The sequence below is a fragment of the Chaetodon trifascialis genome, chromosome 16 (assembly GCF_039877785.1).
Source record: "Chaetodon trifascialis isolate fChaTrf1 chromosome 16, fChaTrf1.hap1, whole genome shotgun sequence".
Classification (NCBI taxonomy): Eukaryota; Metazoa; Chordata; class Actinopteri; order Chaetodontiformes; family Chaetodontidae; genus Chaetodon; species Chaetodon trifascialis.
In genome coordinates this window covers 1,267,587-1,287,802 of record NC_092071.1, presented here as the reverse complement: position 1 = coordinate 1,287,802, position 20,216 = coordinate 1,267,587, and the positions used below count along the sequence as shown (strand labels likewise).

The 20,216-nt window shown below is 45.9% G+C and overlaps 1 protein-coding gene across 6 annotated transcripts in view; it reads right to left on the bottom strand.

The window, feature by feature from the left end:
* Nucleotides 1-19,786, bottom strand: part of ncam1a (neural cell adhesion molecule 1a) — a 221,899-nt gene extending 202,113 nt beyond the window's left edge. For 5 of the 6 annotated variants that reach the window (XM_070982425.1, XM_070982427.1, XM_070982426.1 and 2 more), the window contains exon 1: nucleotides 19,520-19,722. In XM_070982425.1, the coding sequence (XP_070838526.1) occupies nucleotides 19,520-19,571 (52 nt within the window). In that variant the 5' untranslated portion in view covers nucleotides 19,572-19,722. Of the gene's footprint in view, nucleotides 1-19,519 lie in introns of all 6 variants that reach the window. The other variant, XM_070982431.1, reaches the window with a different exon arrangement.
* Between the last annotated feature and the right edge of the window lie 430 nt (nucleotides 19,787-20,216).

The window sequence follows — 20,216 nt, the reverse complement described above, 5'->3', positions numbered from 1 at the left end:
TCCAGCTTCATCACTGAGGAGGCCCTACATGCCGTCAGGGTTTCTTTTCCACGCTGCAGCCTCATCACAGAGGCCCTTCGTTACCGACCACCCCGATAAGAAGGTTAAGCTGCCAATAAATCAGCAGTGACGCTCGGGCTCGGATACAAAACTCAACTGCAAAACAATGAAACAGTTAGTCTCTTCTGAGGCGAGATGATGTACAAGAAGCTAACACGCCATCTGTCTTAGTGAAGCTTCTGCTCATATCTACCCTACATACACTTAGAAAATCCCAGCGCTAAGAGCTATGAGGCTACACTATCTTCATATATCTTCTCTAAACTTTGTGAAGTCCGCAAAGACACCAAGTTTCATTTGGTAATAAAAGCGGCGTGTCTGCTGCAGTTTCTGTATCTCTCATTAAATTAATCTCTTTCAAAAAGACACTTTTGTCTCATAAAGCAGTAATGAAATTCTTGAGGGATTTTCCTTTTTTTCCCCACTCTTGTTATAAAAGCTCTGCTTGAGAAATAACTGGCTGGGAAACTTGTCAGCGGTCTGGATGAAGAAGGAACAAACAAATCTCTCCACCCTGAAAAACAAGTCTCTTAGCAGCTGTGATCAGATGTTAGTGAAACGCAGAGAGACAGCAGCATGTTGGACTCAAAGAAAGTCTATCAGGAAAGATAAAGCCTTCAGCTGATGTGGAATAACTGCCATGTAGGTTAATGAAGTCCGAATTTAGACCTCAGTGAGAATTCATAGCGGTGGGCCAAAAAAAGCACAAATCTCAGGTAGCACTCTCCTATTCAGCCATCTTTCCTGGACACCAACTGGGATGCAGGCTACAGCATCTGAGCACTGCATCAAATCCAACACAGAGCGCTCCAAACACAGACAAAGGAGCCCCTCCACCCATGGCGAGCGAGAGGACAGTGATTAATGAGGCCACACCAGTGGAGAGTGGCTCCGTTATACTCCACCTCCAGTCTCTGCTTCAGCAATGAGAGTGTCAACAAGTAACTAATGACTGCCGAGATGTCCTCTGCTATACATTTCCCCAACACATCACTCTGCTTATCGCCTCTGATGCGAATGCACATGGTGGTGCTACATGACTGCAGGCAAACTACAGGTTAATTATTTTCAACAGGAGATTACCGTTAAAGTCTGCCAGCGCTGCAGCGAAGAGCCAAGAGGCCAAAGAGGCTTTTCGGTTCCTGTAATCGCAGATATGAAACTGAGCTCTGCACAGGTTCAGAGCTGAGACCCAAACCAGACCACAGCAGTGTCTTATAGACCTGGTCCAGTAAAACCACACTGACCCGAGCATTAAGATTTACAAAGATCCAAAATCCAACACAAGACGAGACTCTTTGTTTGGACTTCAGGCCAGGACAAGTAGCAGACTTTGCTATGAAAGGACAGCAGATAAAATGCGTCATGCACATTAAACCATTAACATACTGGACACAACTGGGACGGCAGAAGGCAAACACAGAAAATGTATGACAAGAAAGTTCAAATTTTTAATGTGTTTTAAAGAGGAAGACAAAGGAGCAGAAACTGCCCCACAGAGATTAATACAGTGTGATGTGTTTACCTGCGTTTGGAATACAAACACTTGACGTTTCTAACAGATTTTAATCACAAACGCTTCCACTTTCCTGAGAAAACACGGCTTATCACGGACTCTGCACGGGGTGAGAGGATGGTTAGATATCACAGGAGACTGGACTCTACGTGCTGTGAGAGGAAGAAAAAGCTCTCCAACTTATTTCAATATGTTTAAAATACAGCTGGTTTGAAATCAGTCATCTGGATAACAGAAATCTGGGAAACAATAAAGATGATAAAATCACATCATTGCATTATTATTCCACTGAAAGTCTAAAAGATAATCCTGAATTATGGGCCGGTCCCACCTCTGCATAATTCAGTCTAAAGCACACGTGCTCCTCGCTGCGTCTTCTTCAGATGAAGATTAATGTGTGAACACTGATTGTTGCTTGAAGTCGAGGATAAAATGACATCACCAAACTCAAAATCGCTTTCATCTTCTTTGAAAATACAGACCAATTTGTGAAGCCAATTACACGTTTCCAGCCCCGTCTCATTCCCAGCACGTCAAACACGGATGCTTTGTCACATCCACAACACTTAGATGCTCAGAGCAAGAGGATGTGGCGTGAAGAGCAAGAAGTTCTGCAAATGGAGGAAGGCGCGCTGGACGCCGGAGCAGCCATGGATGAGCTGAAGGCCGTCACAAAGCGCCAGAGTTTCACGTTCTGGGATTGAGCATGGGTTGGCATTTTTAAATCAAATGACCTCTTGACACAGAGCAGTCGCACGGTGCTTTTTATTGTATGAATGCATGCTTAAACTGGAAACAGACCCCCCCTAGTGTTTGGAAGTGGAATTACTGATGACGCTGCTGTGCAGAAACGACCAGGACACGCTGCGTTCTTTCCAAAATTTCCATGGAGAAACGATGAACGCCACAGTTGAAAAAAGCGTAAAGGGAAAGTGACAAAGAACTTCGTCCATTCAGACTCTCGGGTCCGTTTGAGTGTCCGACGACATGTTAGCCAGAAAATACTCTCAACAGGAACGTTATAAAGTCCTTTCCCTCCTCTCGGAGAATCCCTCGAGCCGCTGATCGAACTGCAATCTCCCTGTTCAAACACAGCTGCATCAATGGGCTTTTATCACACCGCTACCACCGCCCACCCCCCGACACCCCCCTGGATACAAAGATATGCACAGCTGCTGCTCCGTTGCCCAGAAACTGAATGTCATTTCAGGAATACCCCCATTCCACAAACAGGATAGTGTTACAGGAAGCCCTGAAAACAGCCCGGGCCTCCAAACCTGATTTTCCCCTTTCAGCACACCTCCCATGCATCCACTTTCAGGGCCGTGCCTCTCTAATTAGAGTTCAGATGTCAGTGAAATTGTGAAGATAGGGATGAAAAGAATTACCTAATTGCAGCCTTCCTAAAAGGAGGACCTCTCTGTTATTGAGTTTTTGGGATCATTTTCCCATCGCTAGAGACGTAAACGTCTGGTCGATCAATGTATACCCAGTTATGAGCTCAGTAATTTAAAATCACATTATTGGATGCAGCTCATTTAGTTTGAGTATTCGTACCAAGAAGACTGATAACAGACGTTTTTGTCCATTTGAAGCCAAAAGCACTCAGCAAATGCATCTGCAGGTGGGTTTTTCCTCCAAAGTGGTTTTCTTGTTCCTTTCAGGGCCTCAGTTTGAAAAAAGAAATCTAATTCCTCGTATAAGGCTGTTAACAAACTTTAGGTTTTTTATGGCTTTAGCTTCATGAATATATATGAAATTTTTAATATCATGAAACAACGTCAGTAATATATGATTTTATTATGGAAAATCATAGAAGTTCTACCTGGAAACGGCCTGAGGAAAAATTCCAGTTCAGTTCAGTAACGTTATTGGTTTTATAAGCGTATTCATTAAACTCGACGCCCTTCCTCAGCCCGGGGCTCTATTAGGAGTCCATTTGTGCAATTAGGCCTTGTTTTGACCAGAGCAAATGAAGACAGGAGGACAGGAGCGATAACAAATGGTTTGTGAATCGCATGTAAATGGCATGTCACCCTCCTCTCCCTCCATCTCTGAAGTGCAAAGACACCACGAGTCCTTGGAAGCAGGTGCAAATGTGATAAATAAATGCAGGAAGGTTGTGGGGTTCTCCCTTATTAACCTGACAGATATTTTATATTCTGTTCAGTTTGACGCTTTTCTGCAAGAGGGAGCTGGCATTTAAGGCCCTCCAGAGGCACTAAAGCCATCGGGCTAGTACGACGAGCCATATCCGTGAATGAACTAATTAAGCTCCTCAACGTCCTCGGCAAAATGGTGCCCTGAGATTATTCTCTGCAATAGCAGTAATGAGAAAGAGAGAGACAGAAGGGTGAAAACACTGGAGAAAGAAGTGGGGGGCTGGGGTGGCGAGACCTCATCCTCAAATGCACGAGGAGTGTGTGCTGCTGAGAAAAGAAAGATTAGTAACGAGGCAGCGGCGGCAGGGTTTCAGCTCTCTGTTCTGTCCTGGGTGAGCCGACCTGTTACATTTTTGAATGCAAGGTCCGTATTTCCTCGTCTTTGTTTCTCTACCCTTGGTTGCGGCAAGGCTCATTAAAGTCCATAAACAATGCGAGATGTGCTCTCTAATGAGCAAGAGCTTGTGTAAAAAGGCCTCTGTCCTTGGGAAGCTGGCCATGTCAGCTAAAGCTGCATCCAAAGCCAGTCTCATGCATCTCAGGGCTAACAACCAGGCCATTCTCAGCAGGCTCGTTTGTCTCCTCATTTTCATTGTTCCCTCATTTTCTGTACTCTGCTTCCCATGGAAATTACCGCTGGCTTTACCTCCTGACGGGGAGTGCAGAGTCATTTCAGTCAGACTTCGCTCTGTGAGAATCTGACACGCTGATTAATGAAGATTTGAGACTTCCCCCTCTGCTCTGCTCCTGAGGCTGCGTCCAAGGAAGCGGGAGTCCACGAAGTCCCGGGAGGCGTCTCCGGCACAGGGCGGCTAACTAAGTGATCTGCTTGGCCAGCCGCAGAGCACAGCGGAGCCGAGTGAAACGGCACTGTCAAAAACAACAGTGAGCTTTCACTGCGTCGGCCATGACGGAGCACGAGAGAAAAGCATTTCAGCAAAACAAAGAGGGGAAAATGGGAGCATGATTTGGCATTTTGAGTCGTACTTTCACACCAACAGCGGGTCAGACAGTGATAAGTGATCTACCTATGGCTCACCAGTCGCAGCGATTCTGAATAACGATCGCAGCGACCGTGAGATAAATCATCGTTATTCCACAGAAACACAATAACACCATGACAGTTTCTACAAATGAGTGTGCTGATACCTATTCATGGTGTCTTATTCAAGGGGCACACGATATGAAACAAGTGAGAGGGCTAAAGACAAGAGGTTTAAAGCTCTGCTGGAGCCCCAAGAGACACAAAGTTCATAAGAGCCATTTTAGAAAGTGTCTTAGAGCCTTGCGGTTGCAGTAATCTTGAGGGTGCACTTGGAGGAAAAGCTGTAGGATAATTAACGTCCGCAGTGTTCTGTCTCTGAACGCCGGACGCTCGTGAAATTTCATAATGAGATATCTTTAAGAAATATGAGAGCACGCTCAGTCTGACAGGGTTCGTCCTATGGAGGCCATGAATGTGGAAGTGGAAGTTTTGAGCTAATGTGGGCGCTAGAAAAAACATCAGAGGCTCATCATCATCATCATCATCATCATCATCATCATGCTGTCACCAAAGACAGACGGAGCAAAGAAACATCAGCATCCATAAAAAGCAGCTTCTGCTTTCACACAGAGAAATGAGGACTTTTTAGGGTGTTTGTCTGAGCTAAGAAATAACTCTGCAAACACAATTACTGCACGCTTCGAAAAAACAGCTGATTGATGTCTACCTGCTGTACAAGCTCCACGAGCCTCCAGCAAGGCAGCATCCAGTCACAGACCCAGTTTATACCAGCATGACTGAAGCTGAAACACTGTCCGCTGATCTGACTGCTGGTAAAAACGTGAAGATATGCCTCCTGACAGCCATCTTCAATAATGTTTCACAGTGGGAACATTTCCAGGTGGTAAGCCTCAGAGGAGATATTCATCTTTACCTGCTTGGCTGTTAATGCCACCTCTGGAGACATTAGCACATCGTACTTAACACGCACACACAACACAAACGCTCACATGTCGGGAAAACCCGAGGCGGAAAAGGGAAAATCATGTTGTTTGAAGAATTTAAGAAGCAAGTCGGACATGACGCTGAAATTGTGCAATTCAGCAAAGAGTGATAAAGGCACGGTTACGGTTCGGACCTGGACGTGGTCTCCTCAGGCGAATGTTTTTTATGACGAGTGAATTCAACAAACATGTTATGCTGCTACTCAAGACTACATTAAATATAGTCTGCTCAGACTCACTGCGGCGGCGGTGGTGGCGAGGTGCGAGGGCCGCCGAGGCGACATTACAAGCCTTTGAGCCGGAGCCACCGGGCAGCGCAGCCTCTCAGGCTTCTGCTGGCTCGTGTAAAAAGGCCGAGCCCTCGACCCCTCGCGTCCAAGCGTCTGAGCTCGGTCCATCTGGCCACCTGCGCCGCTGGCCAGCATCAATCATACGTAGCGCGACACGCTCCCTTTGTCCCCGCAATGTAAACATATTCCATCCTGCTGCCACTCAGACGCAGAGCCGCTCCTCGTTTGACATTCAGCTCCCAGTTTATCATAAAGCACAGACAGGACTGGATCCAAACTAATAAAACAGCTTCGTTAAAAGTCTTCGTCTCAGAGACGCACATGCGGGCATCAGACATTTTAGGCGGGATTCAATCTTGTAAGTTGAATGTAATTGGTCTGATTATTTTAACCTTCAGGCTTCAAAGTATATGAAGGCATGAAAGCATAAAAAGACCTTTTCAGACAGTCTTTGGTCGGTCTCCCTCATTTCAACCATGAGGGGAAGTTCGATGCGTCTACACTCCGGTCGTGTTCTTGGCAGGGGGTGAAAGTAGATGCTGCTGGCATGACATTAAAAATTTAAAGAGACTTCAGAGAGCTTAGTTGGGAGTTTATTGATTGGTTAAAGCTTTTCAAAAGAAGGCATTATTGGCCGAAATGCAATGATACCATAAGGCAACAAGTGAGGGCTGTAGATTCGCAGTATTTCTGGTTCAAATTCATATGCGAGGGATTTACATTTAAATTTGAGTATTTACAGTAAGCCGTGCAGCACAAACACTGCAAGCTGCCAAATAATATGGAGGAGAAACTACAAAACAACTGCGCCAAGACGGGAGCGCCCAGAAAGCCAGAGTGCTTCTTTATCACCTGTCAACATTCATGTATCAGCAACAGAACAAATCCTCCCCTCCAACCAGGGCACAGAGTCTCATGGCATCCGTCTCCACGTGCAGGCATAATTTCTGAACTGTCAATAGAGAGAAATAATTACACAGTTACACAACTTTGCAGTTTCGGCGCCTTATTAAAGCAGCAGAGCAGCGCATTATGCAGAAAAGCCTCGCAGATAAAATGAGACAGCTGTCATTCATGGCAGAGACATAATCAGGCCACGATGCACAAGCAGAACTCTGCTGCTTTCACAGCGATCAGTTTACCCGCGGCGTCACGGCCACGTCTTGTTTTTAGGGGTTAATTTGCGAGGAGGAAGAAAAATGCGTATCACACAGGCTTATCTTTCAAGGCGAAGATCTCTCTTTTCACCACATCTGAGCCTCCATTCAACTCATTTCATTTAGGAACAAGAAGAGTAAAGAAGAGATCTGAGAAAATGAATTCGAAAGCGTGTGTCCCAGATCTGCAACGAGAAGACTGGCTAGCATCTACGGCGATGCCGTAAGAGCACGCTCGGACTGAAAAACATCTCTGCATGTCAAGCACTGTTACTGCTCAATGAGCTTTATTACATGAAAATGGGCTCCAGCGACGGAGCAGGAAACAATGAATCCAGAGGTTGAAGTGCCCTCCCGACCCGGCGGTTCCTCCTTGTTGACGCTTTGCATCGCGCCCCGCCTCCCTCTCATCCTCCACCCCTCCTCCCGCCCGCCGCCCTCCACCTTTGTCTGCCTCCCGGCCTCACATTGAGCCACTCCTGGGGCTTTTCTTCAGGAGCGGCGCTTCCACAATGCTGTTAGTGTGAAAGCCTAATAAATTACAGACCTCTCCTGATCTCATCAAACACAGCAGCCGGGCCATAAAAACATAATGGAAAAGACCCTCATCGAGGGGTTTGTGTTGGGTCAAATCGAGGTGATTGTCTTCAAATTTTCAGATGGAATTGGCAGCTGTTTGGAAAAGAAAGGCTTCAAAAGAAAATGAAGCTTTTTTTATGTCTCATTCGTGTTTGTCGCGCATATATAGTGTCAGGCTCTGACAAAGACAACATTTTTCAGCGTCTATCCAATTAAAACTAGAGGCCACCGGGGGTCATGAAACATAAGCAGAAACATCGCTCGCGCGGTTCAGGCGACATTTTGAATGAAGGCTTTCAGATTCTGCATTCACAATAAAAGCAGAGCGGTTCAGTTAAAAAAAGGAGGGTTCAGTTATGTAAAGCAGCATTTAATTTGCAAGAAGCACACAGTGATAAGAGGTGCCAGAAACTGATAAAAAATACTATTATATTCCACATGTTGTGCTTCACAGACTGAACACGAGCTCGTCACAGGACGCCAGTTAGCTCAGACCTTCAGTGCTACAGCTCAGGTTTTAAATTATGCATCAGTGATAACAAACTCCGGCTCTGATTGGTGGACGCAGGATGCTTCCAACCTTCCTGTGAGTGCATCTTGACAGCATGCTCCTCCAAATATTTTGTTTCTTACACTTTATTTGTCTGTAAACACGGATAGTCAAACTGAGTGCACAGCATATTAATCTGTGCACACAAATTAGCGACTGAATAATGAAGCTGTAATAAGACGCTCAGCGCAGTGATCCCTGCGTTTGGTTTACCAGTGCCATCACACAGATCTTTACATCAATGTCTTTTCCTACCCAGTGACCCTGAAGAGGCTCCATACAACACGCTCAGTGTCTTATAGTGTGGATTCAGTTTGAATTTCTTCAGCTCTGATGATCTAATGCAGAACTGGTCAAATCAATAAATGTTCATGCCCTTAGTTTGGAGAATTTCATGTTTATATTGAATTAAGAACTAAAGCCTGCAATAAGACACACATATATACACACTCAAGTACTGTACTTAGGTTTGAATTCAAGCTACTTGTACTCTACTTGAGTATCCCCATTTATCATACTCTTCCTGTCCGCTGAAAACCACGTATCTCCAGATGTGTCCTCCTTCAGCTCGATAAACTCTTTAAAAAGTCTCTTGGATTAGCTTGAAAATACATCGTCACAAAGCTGAAAACAGGCTGTTTTTATACATGACTTTTTGATACTGAAGACACGTTTGCGTTGTTACTCCTGAAGTTTTGTGGCCCTGCAGGTGCTTCATATTTTCCAGCGCACTCGACAGCAGCACCGAGATAATGCTACCCTGTGAGCACCTGCTACCAGCCCGGCACAAAAACACCATTTATTTGAATCAGCCTGACCTCATCATGGTTCACATGTGATTTCCATGTGGGCAGCAGCAGCGGGGCTCTGGTTAGCTGCAGCGCCCATATTAGATTGTAGGCAGGATCTTACCAGGTAATTAGATGATATCTGACAGCAGTCTGATCAAACGGTCCACAGAGTCTGCACTGCATCCACTGTCAAATCAACAGCTCCTTGTCTCTGTGTTTCCTCCTGTTTCCATAGCATTGCCTCGCAGCAACACACACACACACACACACACACACACACACACACACACACACACACACACACACACACACACACACACACACACACACACACACACACACACACACACCGCCTTATAAACACTAAGACTGCACCTTTGCCTTCCTTAAACACTTCAATGCCACAACAAGAGCATCATGATGTTTGAAGTGATTCAGCTGTTTTTTACGTTTCAGAGGAGAATCGTTCCCCGTCACTACACCATTACCAGGAAACACAAACCCAATGTTCTTCTAGTTCACCACAAAATGAAAAATGTAATAAAAGCTGCGATTCAATATGTTCTGTTCCCCAGCTGAATTTGCTAGTTGGTCCTGAGCCTGCTGTCGGCTCACACGGCCATTTGAATGCGCAGCGAGGCCGCTCAAAAGGAGCTCCACAGGTCTTGAATGAGAATTGTGGACTTAGCGTCCACGCTGCTCATTGCGGCCACATTTCCATTAAGATCAGACAAAACCTACAGCCACAAAGGAAAATATCTGACACTGTGCAGTCTGAGTCTGTGCCACCTGAACTTGTGAACAGTGTGCAGTGAATTAAGTCATTCTGGACTTTGCTGGCACCGCCTGAAACGCCACAGAGCCACACAGGATGCTCGCCTCGAGAGCGCGCTCGCTGACAATTGTGCCAATTTCCAGAGTAAACAAGTCCACAGAATACTGCACATGCTGCACATCTTGCCTTGTTCCCATCTCCCACAAGATGCACTTGTTTTGTTTTTTTTGTTCTTCACACAAAGGCTGAGGCAGCTTGGCACCTGAGGAAGCCAGCCAATCACAGAGGCCCTGGGATGAGCTAACTGCCATTGCTAGGCATTACATCATGATGGTGAGTCACTCCCTGGGATTAAGAGACTGTAAAACACAGATACGCTACGGCCTCGCCTCCCCATGACAGCTCAGCCAAGGTAAGGTGAGACGATGGATTTCTGACTGCGAGAAGCCACGGGGGGGCCTGTTCTGTCTTTGTGGTCATAATGTGCATCAAACAAACACCGTCACCGAGGCGGGAATAATCCTCAAACTGGTCTGTGAGCCGCCGTCGTGTCAGACAACTTCGGCTCAGGTGAACGATGTCAGTGTCAAGACATCCCAGCAGGTGATACAGAGAGGATGCTGAGTTTATGAGGTGGAGCGCCAAGCATGCAGTGTGTGTGTGTGCCGACACAAAACACACACACTGAAACGTCCATAAGCATCAGCGGTGGACAGCAAATATGGATATGTGTGGGGTCTCCTCAAGCTTTACCATGAGTCAGCAAGTTTAATATTTAAATTACTTTAACACTGTTTAACATTACATTCATACACATTTTGATGTGAATTGCTATAATTATATTCTATAATGACTGTGTAATTGTATAATTACATCATGCATAAGGACAGTGGTGCTAGTATGAAATTAAATGCAAAATGAGACACTACGCTGTATCCCCCTGTCCTGATGGGCATTATCCCAGCTTTACAGTACACATTGGCTGCAGTCCATTTGGCATATTGGTCATCGTGGCGAAGGAGGGAAAACCCATTTTAATGGAAGACATCCCAGAGCCCAAGATGCGTGGACTGATACTAGCTTATCGCCGACACAGCGGATTGGAATATACATGGCACCTGCTCTTATTCCAGCTCTTGTTAAGGACAGCTTGTACAAACATTAATATCAATACAAAACAAACATGTTAAACTGCTGCGCCGTTATGAACCATCACTCAGACCAAATATTGGCGATTTGTGAAAAGGTGAACGTAACGTAAAGACAGAAAAACGTGCATTTCAGCGGTGCCAAAGCACACAAACATACATGGCTGCCAATCTGCGATGTTTGCCGCACAGCTGGCCTTCATGCAGTTTTCTGTTGACTTGCCGCACATGGCATCTGTTCAGGTCAGCATTAAGCAGAATGCACCGCTTGTGTGAGTTTAAATTGTGTACATTTAACAGGACAAGCGCTACGGTCGGTGGGTTTTGGAGCGCGCTCACTAATTCATCGCTTCTATTTATCCTACATCCATCAAAAGCAAGCGCAACCAAAACATGGGGATTAATGAGTGATTACCTGGGCAGCCAATCAAAGGCTCAAACAACAAGGAAGGCCATGTTTGCTTCCCCGATGCCACAGTGTGTCATTGCAATGTGACCTCAGGTTAATATGGACGTTAAAAACAAAAGTGTGGCTTGAGAAGGCATGATTGAAGACAAAATACGATGATCAAGCAAAACAAAAAGACATTCAGTGAGAAAAGAAAAAATATTTCACACCAAATATCACACCAAATTGTGTGTGTAAAAAAAAAAAAAACATTGCTGCATGCATCTTAAATGAGCAACAATTATCCCTGCAGACAGCAGGTGTGCAGGAAAATGAGCTGCCTCTGCAGGTGGTTTGAAAAGCAGGATTTCAGAGCAGAAAATCCTTCCCGAACTGAAGACAAATACAGCAGGTGTGATACCAGCACGGCAGCTGAAATCCTGGAACAAACTGCCTTCCACTTTTACTTCAATGAGTCCCTGCAGCACCAGTGAAGTGACCAAAAAAATCTACAGAGCGCCGCCTCAGGACCACCACCGTCATCGAAGAGCTGGGGTGACAACGTCACCATGCACACCAAAGACGGATGATGAAGTCCAATTAAAGTCACATATTGAGTCTGCAGGTAACTTATTGTGACAAAAATCACATTTTTCATGAAGTCCTGCTGAATAATAAACATTTCAGACCAAATGCCGGGGGGGCGGTGGCCTTTCCCATCTCATGCACAGACATGGAGCTGAACAGCAGGGAGGCCAGCGGACATGCAGGCGTTTCTGTTTTATTCTGCACTGGGCGTGTGCCTAGAATCGAGCGTTGGCTCATGTCAGTCCAGGCGATAACTGTGGACATACCGTGTCACGGGCCAAAACAAGTGACAAAAGGTACATTGATACCTAAGAGTAGAGCTACAGGAAGATGGCATCACGCCTGTAGCACGCACCGGACGTGCAACGCAGGAAGAATAGTCCAGGTACTGTAGCCAGGATGTGCCACAGAACATTTGATAAAACCGCTGCTTTGTGGGGACGCAACAAAGAGGACAGTGTGTAAAGATGCTGCCTGTGAAGACAATGTGTGCTTTGATGCGTGCAATACACAGCTGATATACGCTGCCTTTTAGTCTAGTTCTAATACATTTCAGCAGCCTCTCATGCCAAACTGCGATACTCAGCCACATATCATTTCACATTACTGACATTTAGCTTTGCCCACGGCCGACCAGCACAGGCGGCGCTGAAGCATCAGGTGGACGTGGATGATGCTGCCGTCGTTCCCCATCACTCAGGGAGGGACGGTGAAGCGTCCAACCTCCTGATCTCTGCACTTGCTGTCAGTGATCCATCATTAAGTTGTAAGAGGCCCCCATTAACTGTGTCCCCACCGCAAGAGCTGCGAGTGATCGCAGTTCTTAGAACGCCGGTTTGACGGACTTTTTAGTGATCGGTTGAGCACATGAGCCAATGCAGCAGTGGAAACCACCATTTTTAAAAATCTGTGTAAAATGTTAGCATGTAAACATCAGTCCGTAACAGCGGCGTTCAAACGTGGAAGGTGTCCAGGTCTTATTGTTGTAGTGATGCTGCTCTTCGAACCGCCAGCCAGCTTACGTCACTTCCTGCTGGCATACAGGAGAAAAGCCCTTGAAGGTTTGTAGTTTTCTGGGGAGTTCCCAGCATGCAGGGAGTCCCTGGAAACGTCTGGTCTGAAAACGATTCATGTGTGATCGCTGGTGGAGGTGACTGCAGCTGAAGCCGGCGTCGTCTCTCCACGTACGCTTAATTTGAAAACGAATGCAAAAGCGTCACTTTTTATTCCAACACAAGACAACTCAGAAGTGTCTTTGACTTTCACAGACAGAAAAACCATCTGTTCACCAGCGCCAGTCCTGGGGGAGGCAAGTTAGAACAGTGACAGACTATAAATAACACTGGCCCCATGCTGACAATAAAGAAAACTGGAACATCAATACAAACAGTATCTATTACAAATAAAATCTGCGCTTGTTGTTCTCCAGGCAGTTCAAGGAGGACAGGGACATCACGCTGGGATTCTGTTCCACAGCAAAGTAGTCCATCGTCACCTTGGGCACCCTCACCAGACTTGGCAGCCTCACTTAAACAGAGCTCAGGAGAAAAAGCACAGAAAGCATCATTGATCATCAGTGCTGATGTGGAGACCCTGGTGAGGTTAGACTCCAGGACTCTGCTGGAGAGGCGTCGCAGCAAACTACTGTCCATCCACAATCACCCTCCATATTCTCCATGCACAGCGTGGCTGTTAGCCTTCAGGCGGCAGCAGCTTCAAAGACTGTTTAGAATCAGAACCACTCTCAGACATGTTTTACCTTGCTGGATGTGATCTCGGGGCATATTCACATCAAGCACAGTTTTTCTGAATCCATTAGAAGCCGATACCAGTTCACCCTGCTGGGACTGCGAATTCTTCTTTGAAGAGAACTGAAGAATTATTTAGCATAAGAGCCACTGCAATTCAACCGGGGGAAGCGACCAGAACACGGAGGGTCTGAGACAAGCTTTCAGTAAATTCGCCAATTTTTAGAGGGTCTGTAAATCTGAAAGAACGGACCACCAGATAATGTGTTCAGAGTGCAAATCCATTAGGCTTATCTTCAGTCGCAGAAAGCGAACACTGAAGTCATGCTGGTTTTGATCCTAACAGGATACTGAAAGTTACAAAAAGGACCAGAAATGGCTTTGTGATCCTGACAGAGTGGTGGGTTTCTCTAGGTTATATGATCGAGCTCAAGCTGAAACTTAATGGTGGGCCACAGGCCTGAAATGCAAACTGGACCAGGACCCAAAGATCCCTTAAAAGACTGACTTCCTGCACAAAGTACGACTGCCCATCGTGCCCAGATTAGGAAAAATAATTTTAAATCAACTCCTGACTTCAATGTTCAATGAATTAGAGGAAAATGCAAACCATCAAAGAGAGTTGTTTTCCAAACTGTGCAGCCTGGCACACACAGTGTATATACTGTATATATACTGTATATGTACTGTACTGAGTTTTGCAAAGTAATGCTGTGCTGAAGAACTCATTGGAGTGTTGGGGGAAGGGAAGCCCCCATCCTGCATAACAAACCCATCTCCTTTTTTCAGTTTTTTCTTTTTTTCCCCCCCATTCAATTCTCTACAGGACGCCTTCATTGCTCACACAATGCAAATCACTCACGGTGCCTATTCATGCCCTGATTAATATGCAAAGACGGCCCATCCTCATCTAACAGTCAGCAGAGGAGAAATAATAACGGCCGGCCGAGTCATTTTGAACTTATCTGTTGGAGCGATCTGTACTTTCCCGTTCAGCACGGAGAAGCAGTGTGAGATGACATGAATTCATGGATAATCAAAACCCACCGTGGCAGAATACGTTTCATTCTCACATCGGAGCAGCACGTGACGTTTTATCCACAGATCTGCAAACAGCCACCGATGACATTTCGACTAGTCATTCTTCTCTGTGTCCCTCTGTTCACTGGTTGGAATTAAAGAGGAAAACTGGGACAATCTTTGGGCTTATTGCTGAAGACTTTCTAAAATGTCATACAGCTATTTTGGGATTTGGTGGTGCAATAGCAAAGTTTGGAATTTCAGGCATGTGGTTCAAAATTTTAGGATTTGAGGGCATTAAAAAGAAAACAGGGAGTGCACCTCAAAGCTGTGGTATGCTGACTGCTGCTAACAGTGCAGCAGTTTTGTCTTTCTTTTCTCTTGTAGTGATCGAAGTTTTCTTTCTTTCTCTCTCTTTAGTCGGCCCTGGTCCTGCCTCTGAAATGGATTTCATCAGTGGTATTTCCACAAGTGAAATTTGATTTAATTCATTAATCCTCCATCATTTTAGTTGACTTTTACTTCCACAATTACCAATGCGACCAAAATACCTTAAATCCCTGGAAACCCTCCAACATTTCAGGAAACACACTTTCAACAATTAGTCTGAGTCACTGGTTTCATGTGTGTCCAGTGCAGAGATGTAGAGAGAGTTCAGTCTGCCTTACAGAGAGAATACAGTGACAGTGATGGGAAGACTTTTAAGGCTCGAAAGCAATTCATTGTTTTAAACAATACACAGACTAAAATGAAAAGAATAGGCAGCAGAAGTACGTGGAAAAAGAGAGTAATGAATGCACAGTAATGGATGGGGCTTATGTAAACTTCAGCAGCAGCGTGGAACTCACATCTGGAAAATCAACTAAACTTGCAATTATGAGAAGTCATTTTCTGACGCTGTCCTCTGCTTTTCTAACTGTGCAGGAGTCGCAGTATATCGGTGGAAATGAGCTGAATCCAAAGGGGTACGGCTGTAATCTGAGCTGCATCTGCGCTGATGAGAACTCGAGCTGTGATGAATTGGTACAAATGTGCACATGTCACTTTGAATGCAGCATGGATCTTGTTGGAACTACAGAGCAAAAGCTCTGAAGATCCAGAATGCAGTTTTATTCAGAGAGCAGACTAAAAACGCCTTATAATTTTCCCTTGTTTGGCTGCTTTTTCCAGTTCCCCTAAGGCAAAAATAGCCTGTATTATTTTCATAGTGGCTTTGAACTCACCACAGCAGTTAAAGTCACATATGTTAGTCATTTAGGAATTGTGTATTTTCTCTCCCTCAAAATGTTGAGTTTAACTTTTTCGTTCCGTTTTAGAAGCAGCCCGACGCTTGACGCACGAAAACATTGTTTTAGATCCAGAGGCTCATTAAACGAACTTCACAGTTGACTTCATTCAGTCTTCGGGCTCAAAAGCACATGGATCTGCTCTGTTCTTGAAGTCAGTATCTCCAGTTTCATAAAGCTGCATAAATGGAACAGCAGGTGCACAGCAGCAACTGGGAATTCAGAGCAAAAGCAGAATTCAGAAGATGCAAACAGGTGGAGGCTTGTTGTTTCAGGTACCAATCAAATGAAGAGCTGAAGTGAGGAGGCCCAGTCTGAGCAACAGATGCAGATGTTTTACAACTCTGGAAAGTTACCACGGTGTTATAATCTTATCTTCCATCCTGCAAAGCAACAGTGGAATTACCTCGATCACATTATAAATAAATCTATCGGGAATGTGCACTCAGGTCTTTGATTGGCCGACAGTGGGCCGTGACGCACAGTGAAGCTTCAGGTTAAACCTATTGCCAGTGTTGGTTTCTCCTCTCCAGAGTCCTCTGGATCAGGACTCCCACTGCACGACACGGTGGTCTCATTGAAATGAATGAGGAGGCTGCTTTTTCTTTCAAATGGTGCTAATGGAGACAGCAAAGGACAGAAAACCAAAAAAAAACAAGCTGAATCAACATCTCTGCGCTTAGAAACAGCAAACGTCAGCTCAGGCCAAAACTCCAAAATCATGCGATCAAATTCAAGCATCAGCAGCCATCAAGTTTCACTTCTCTGCAAAACTTTAACCAAAAGTTTCCCATTTGTCCAGCGGTGACTCTGAGCCAGTCTCACTCTCAGCGTAAAGCCGGTGGAACATGTAGTTTTCTTACTGATTAGCCTCCGTCACCTTCTCCTCTTTCATGCTGCAGAATGATGACCAGACACGGGAGGTCACTCCAATAACACCACGTCAGAACACACGAGACTCCATCCATCTGTCTGCAGACAGACGAAGACGAGAAGGCCACGGTCTGCGTCCGCCTCCGAAATCATATTCCATTTAATCCGGCCATTATTCAGTTATTTCTTGGAGTGTGGTGTGCCTCTCCATTCTAATGTTTGTTACTAGCCTCAAAATTCAATTACCAGTGAACCGGAACAGGAACTGGAAATCAATAAATGTAATTAAATTGCTCAGCCTTCAAACTGTGCGATACTGTCATTACCCTTTTAATGTACCCCGGGCCTATCAAATAATGTGATCAATTTCTTTGAATTTCTTCCCGTATTGCAACGAGGCAGAGCTAAGGCACAGTTGTCTAATTATCTCCCTCTTGGTTCCTTTCACTTTCCCTCCCATATGAGGTGCAGTGAATTGTGGGGGCGTCAGAATATTTCGGCAGGATCATGAATCATATAGAAAAAGATGAACATATCCCGACTGTTTTTGGTACCACACCGCCCTCTACACCACAAACAGCTGACAGGCTGACAGTGTCTGGGTGTAGAGGAGGCAAGAAATACTGCTGACTTAAAAAAACACCTCAAAAATATTCAGCAGAAACTAAAAAGGGCTGTTTCTTTCATGTGCAATGAAGTGCAATCCGTTTGGTTGCATGTACATTACAGGTTTGCAATTTTGTCAAGGCGCAGTTGTGCAGGGCGACACATTTTAGGCCCACAAAAGCCATCAGACGCTGAACAATACATCAGTCAGGCCAAAAATACAGGCCAATCACAGTTATCACAGATATACTGGATGGTTTGTCCACCAGAGGGTACTGACAAGTTTACTTCTCCACTTCAAAGTATCAAGGTCAGAATATATCTCAGACACAACATTTTAATAACTTTGGTAAAAATTAAAGTTAAACACAGTCTGTTAGAATGTCAGTGTCAATAATAAAGATCATTATCACACTGAACTCTGAATACATCTGTATCGGCCTCAGACTTCCTGTAGGGGCTTATTTTTCTTCCCAAAGTAAGACCGAAGGCAAAAACAGGACATGAATACAAAGACGGAGGACAGGCCTGTAGGACACGGAGGGACAACGGATCAGCCGTACAATTAGGATAATGTTTACTGAATGAAATTATTACTGAATCAAACTATCCCTCCTCTCTCCAACGACCCCTGGGGGTCCTCAAACTCCACTCCGAGCACGCAGTTGCAGTCTATAGAAACAGGGGCCAGATGCAGGGAGGGGAGGAGGATGTGGGAAGCAGAGGAGGTGGGGGTTTAGAGGGAAAATGGGTCCCCTCCCGCCCTGACCATGGGAGCTCTGGGATTGGATCCTATTGTATACATTCAATGACTATTCAGTGGCCTCAATGGATGACGAATTTCCACCCCCCCCAAAGCAACCCAATTAAAAAAACCACGGTCAGATCAGCCTGCGCCTGTACGTCAACATCGTTTTGCGCCTAAAAACGCGCCGCGCTTAAGTTGGAAACTCCACAGTCATATTAAGCAACATTAAAAAAGAACATAAGGACAGATTCAGCCGCGTAAATAAGGTCAGAGGCGGTTAACCTAAACGATCACACTGATGTTAAACTCTAAAATCCCACACTGAAGCGTCCGCGCAGAACAACGTTTGCGTGCCAAATGCGATGATGAGCAGCGTCGGAGCGGCGGACGCATCTCTCATCCAGACAAACCACTTGAAACGCGTGTTTATGAGACAAAACCCGAATTTGATCCCGACAGAAACGCAGTTAAACCTGCTTTCAGCGGACTGAAACAAAGCATCGTCGCACAGAGCGAGCGGCGCTCCCGGCTCTCCATCCTCGGTGCGTCACCACCGACCCAGCAGGAGTGAGAGCGCCGAGCTGGACTTCAGCTCTGCATCATGAGCCGCCTCAGTCCGCTTCTCTCATTTCTCACAGGAAAGGTTGTTTACGCGCAGCCATACAGAGTATAAGCAGTGGGGGGGGGGGACAAAAGCGTCCCCGCATCACCAGTCCTAATCTCCGTCAGCATCCACTAACCTTTACCAACACACATCAACTCAGAGCAGAACTGGCACAAAACGCGGCGCGTGTGCCTCATTTTGATGGAAATGACAGAAACCTGCAGCAGCTTGAACTCCGGGAGGACAGAAAGCAGCCGGACCTGAGCCCACACACTGCTCCGTAATGCGCGGACACACTCAAACATGCACCGAGGCGAGCGGGTCCTGGCAGGGCACTGGGCACACAACACCTCCAAACTGGGATGAAGGCATCCCGGCCGGTATTTCAGGCCCAAAGAGCCGTTAAAGTGTCACCGCACACAGAAACTTTTGGTTCAGCGGTGCTGGATTCTGCAGGGCTCCAGCTCTGACCTGACGACACTGTCCGGAGTCAGGGACAGGGATGCCGCTGGCGGGACCAGAGGATGCTGCTCCAGAATCAGCCCCGCTCGGCCTCAATTCTCCAGACTGTGCTCCGGCCACAGCCTTGGCATTAATCTCCACACAACCTAAAATGAATCATAAAGAAGTCCGCATCTCACCTGCACAGCCAGCGAATAGCAATCCCCAGAGGAGCTCCCTGATCTGAAGCATTGTAATGTGTCACAGATATTCTCCTGCAGGAGCAGACGCACTTCACACGAGCGACGAGTCTCTACTGATGAGGGGGAGCAGATATCAGTCTTTCCAGGGACAACGACTGCCACCGGACGGAATTTTGGTCCTTTTCGCTACCCGTGTTCGCGGCACAATGAGTGACAAGCAGCAGCAGCCGTAGCACGCACTCACACACGTACACACACACATGCACTCAGCAGATACCAGCACGAATTACTCCGCCCGGTAGGCTAAAGCCACACGAGCGCGCGCGCACACATAGACACACACACACATGGAAGCGGGCACACACGCACGCTGGCGCACACGCACGCGCGCAGGGGGCGGGCTGAGGTGAATGCAGTAACAAAGTAGTGCGCGGTGCTGCCGGTGCAGACAGCAGATGGTCACCAGAGGCTCTAATTCGGATTACTGAGTTTACAAACTAGCTCAGAAACACGCAGAGAAAGACACTTATTAAACACTGGGGACTAATTAAAGGTGTGCTTCACATGTACATAATTAAACAAGTAAACAAACAAACAAATAAATAATAAATGACTTCAGTTAGAAATCTTTAATGTGGTCTTATTTCTTATAAACACCAACAAACACATCACATTATATATCTGCAGAATGTTT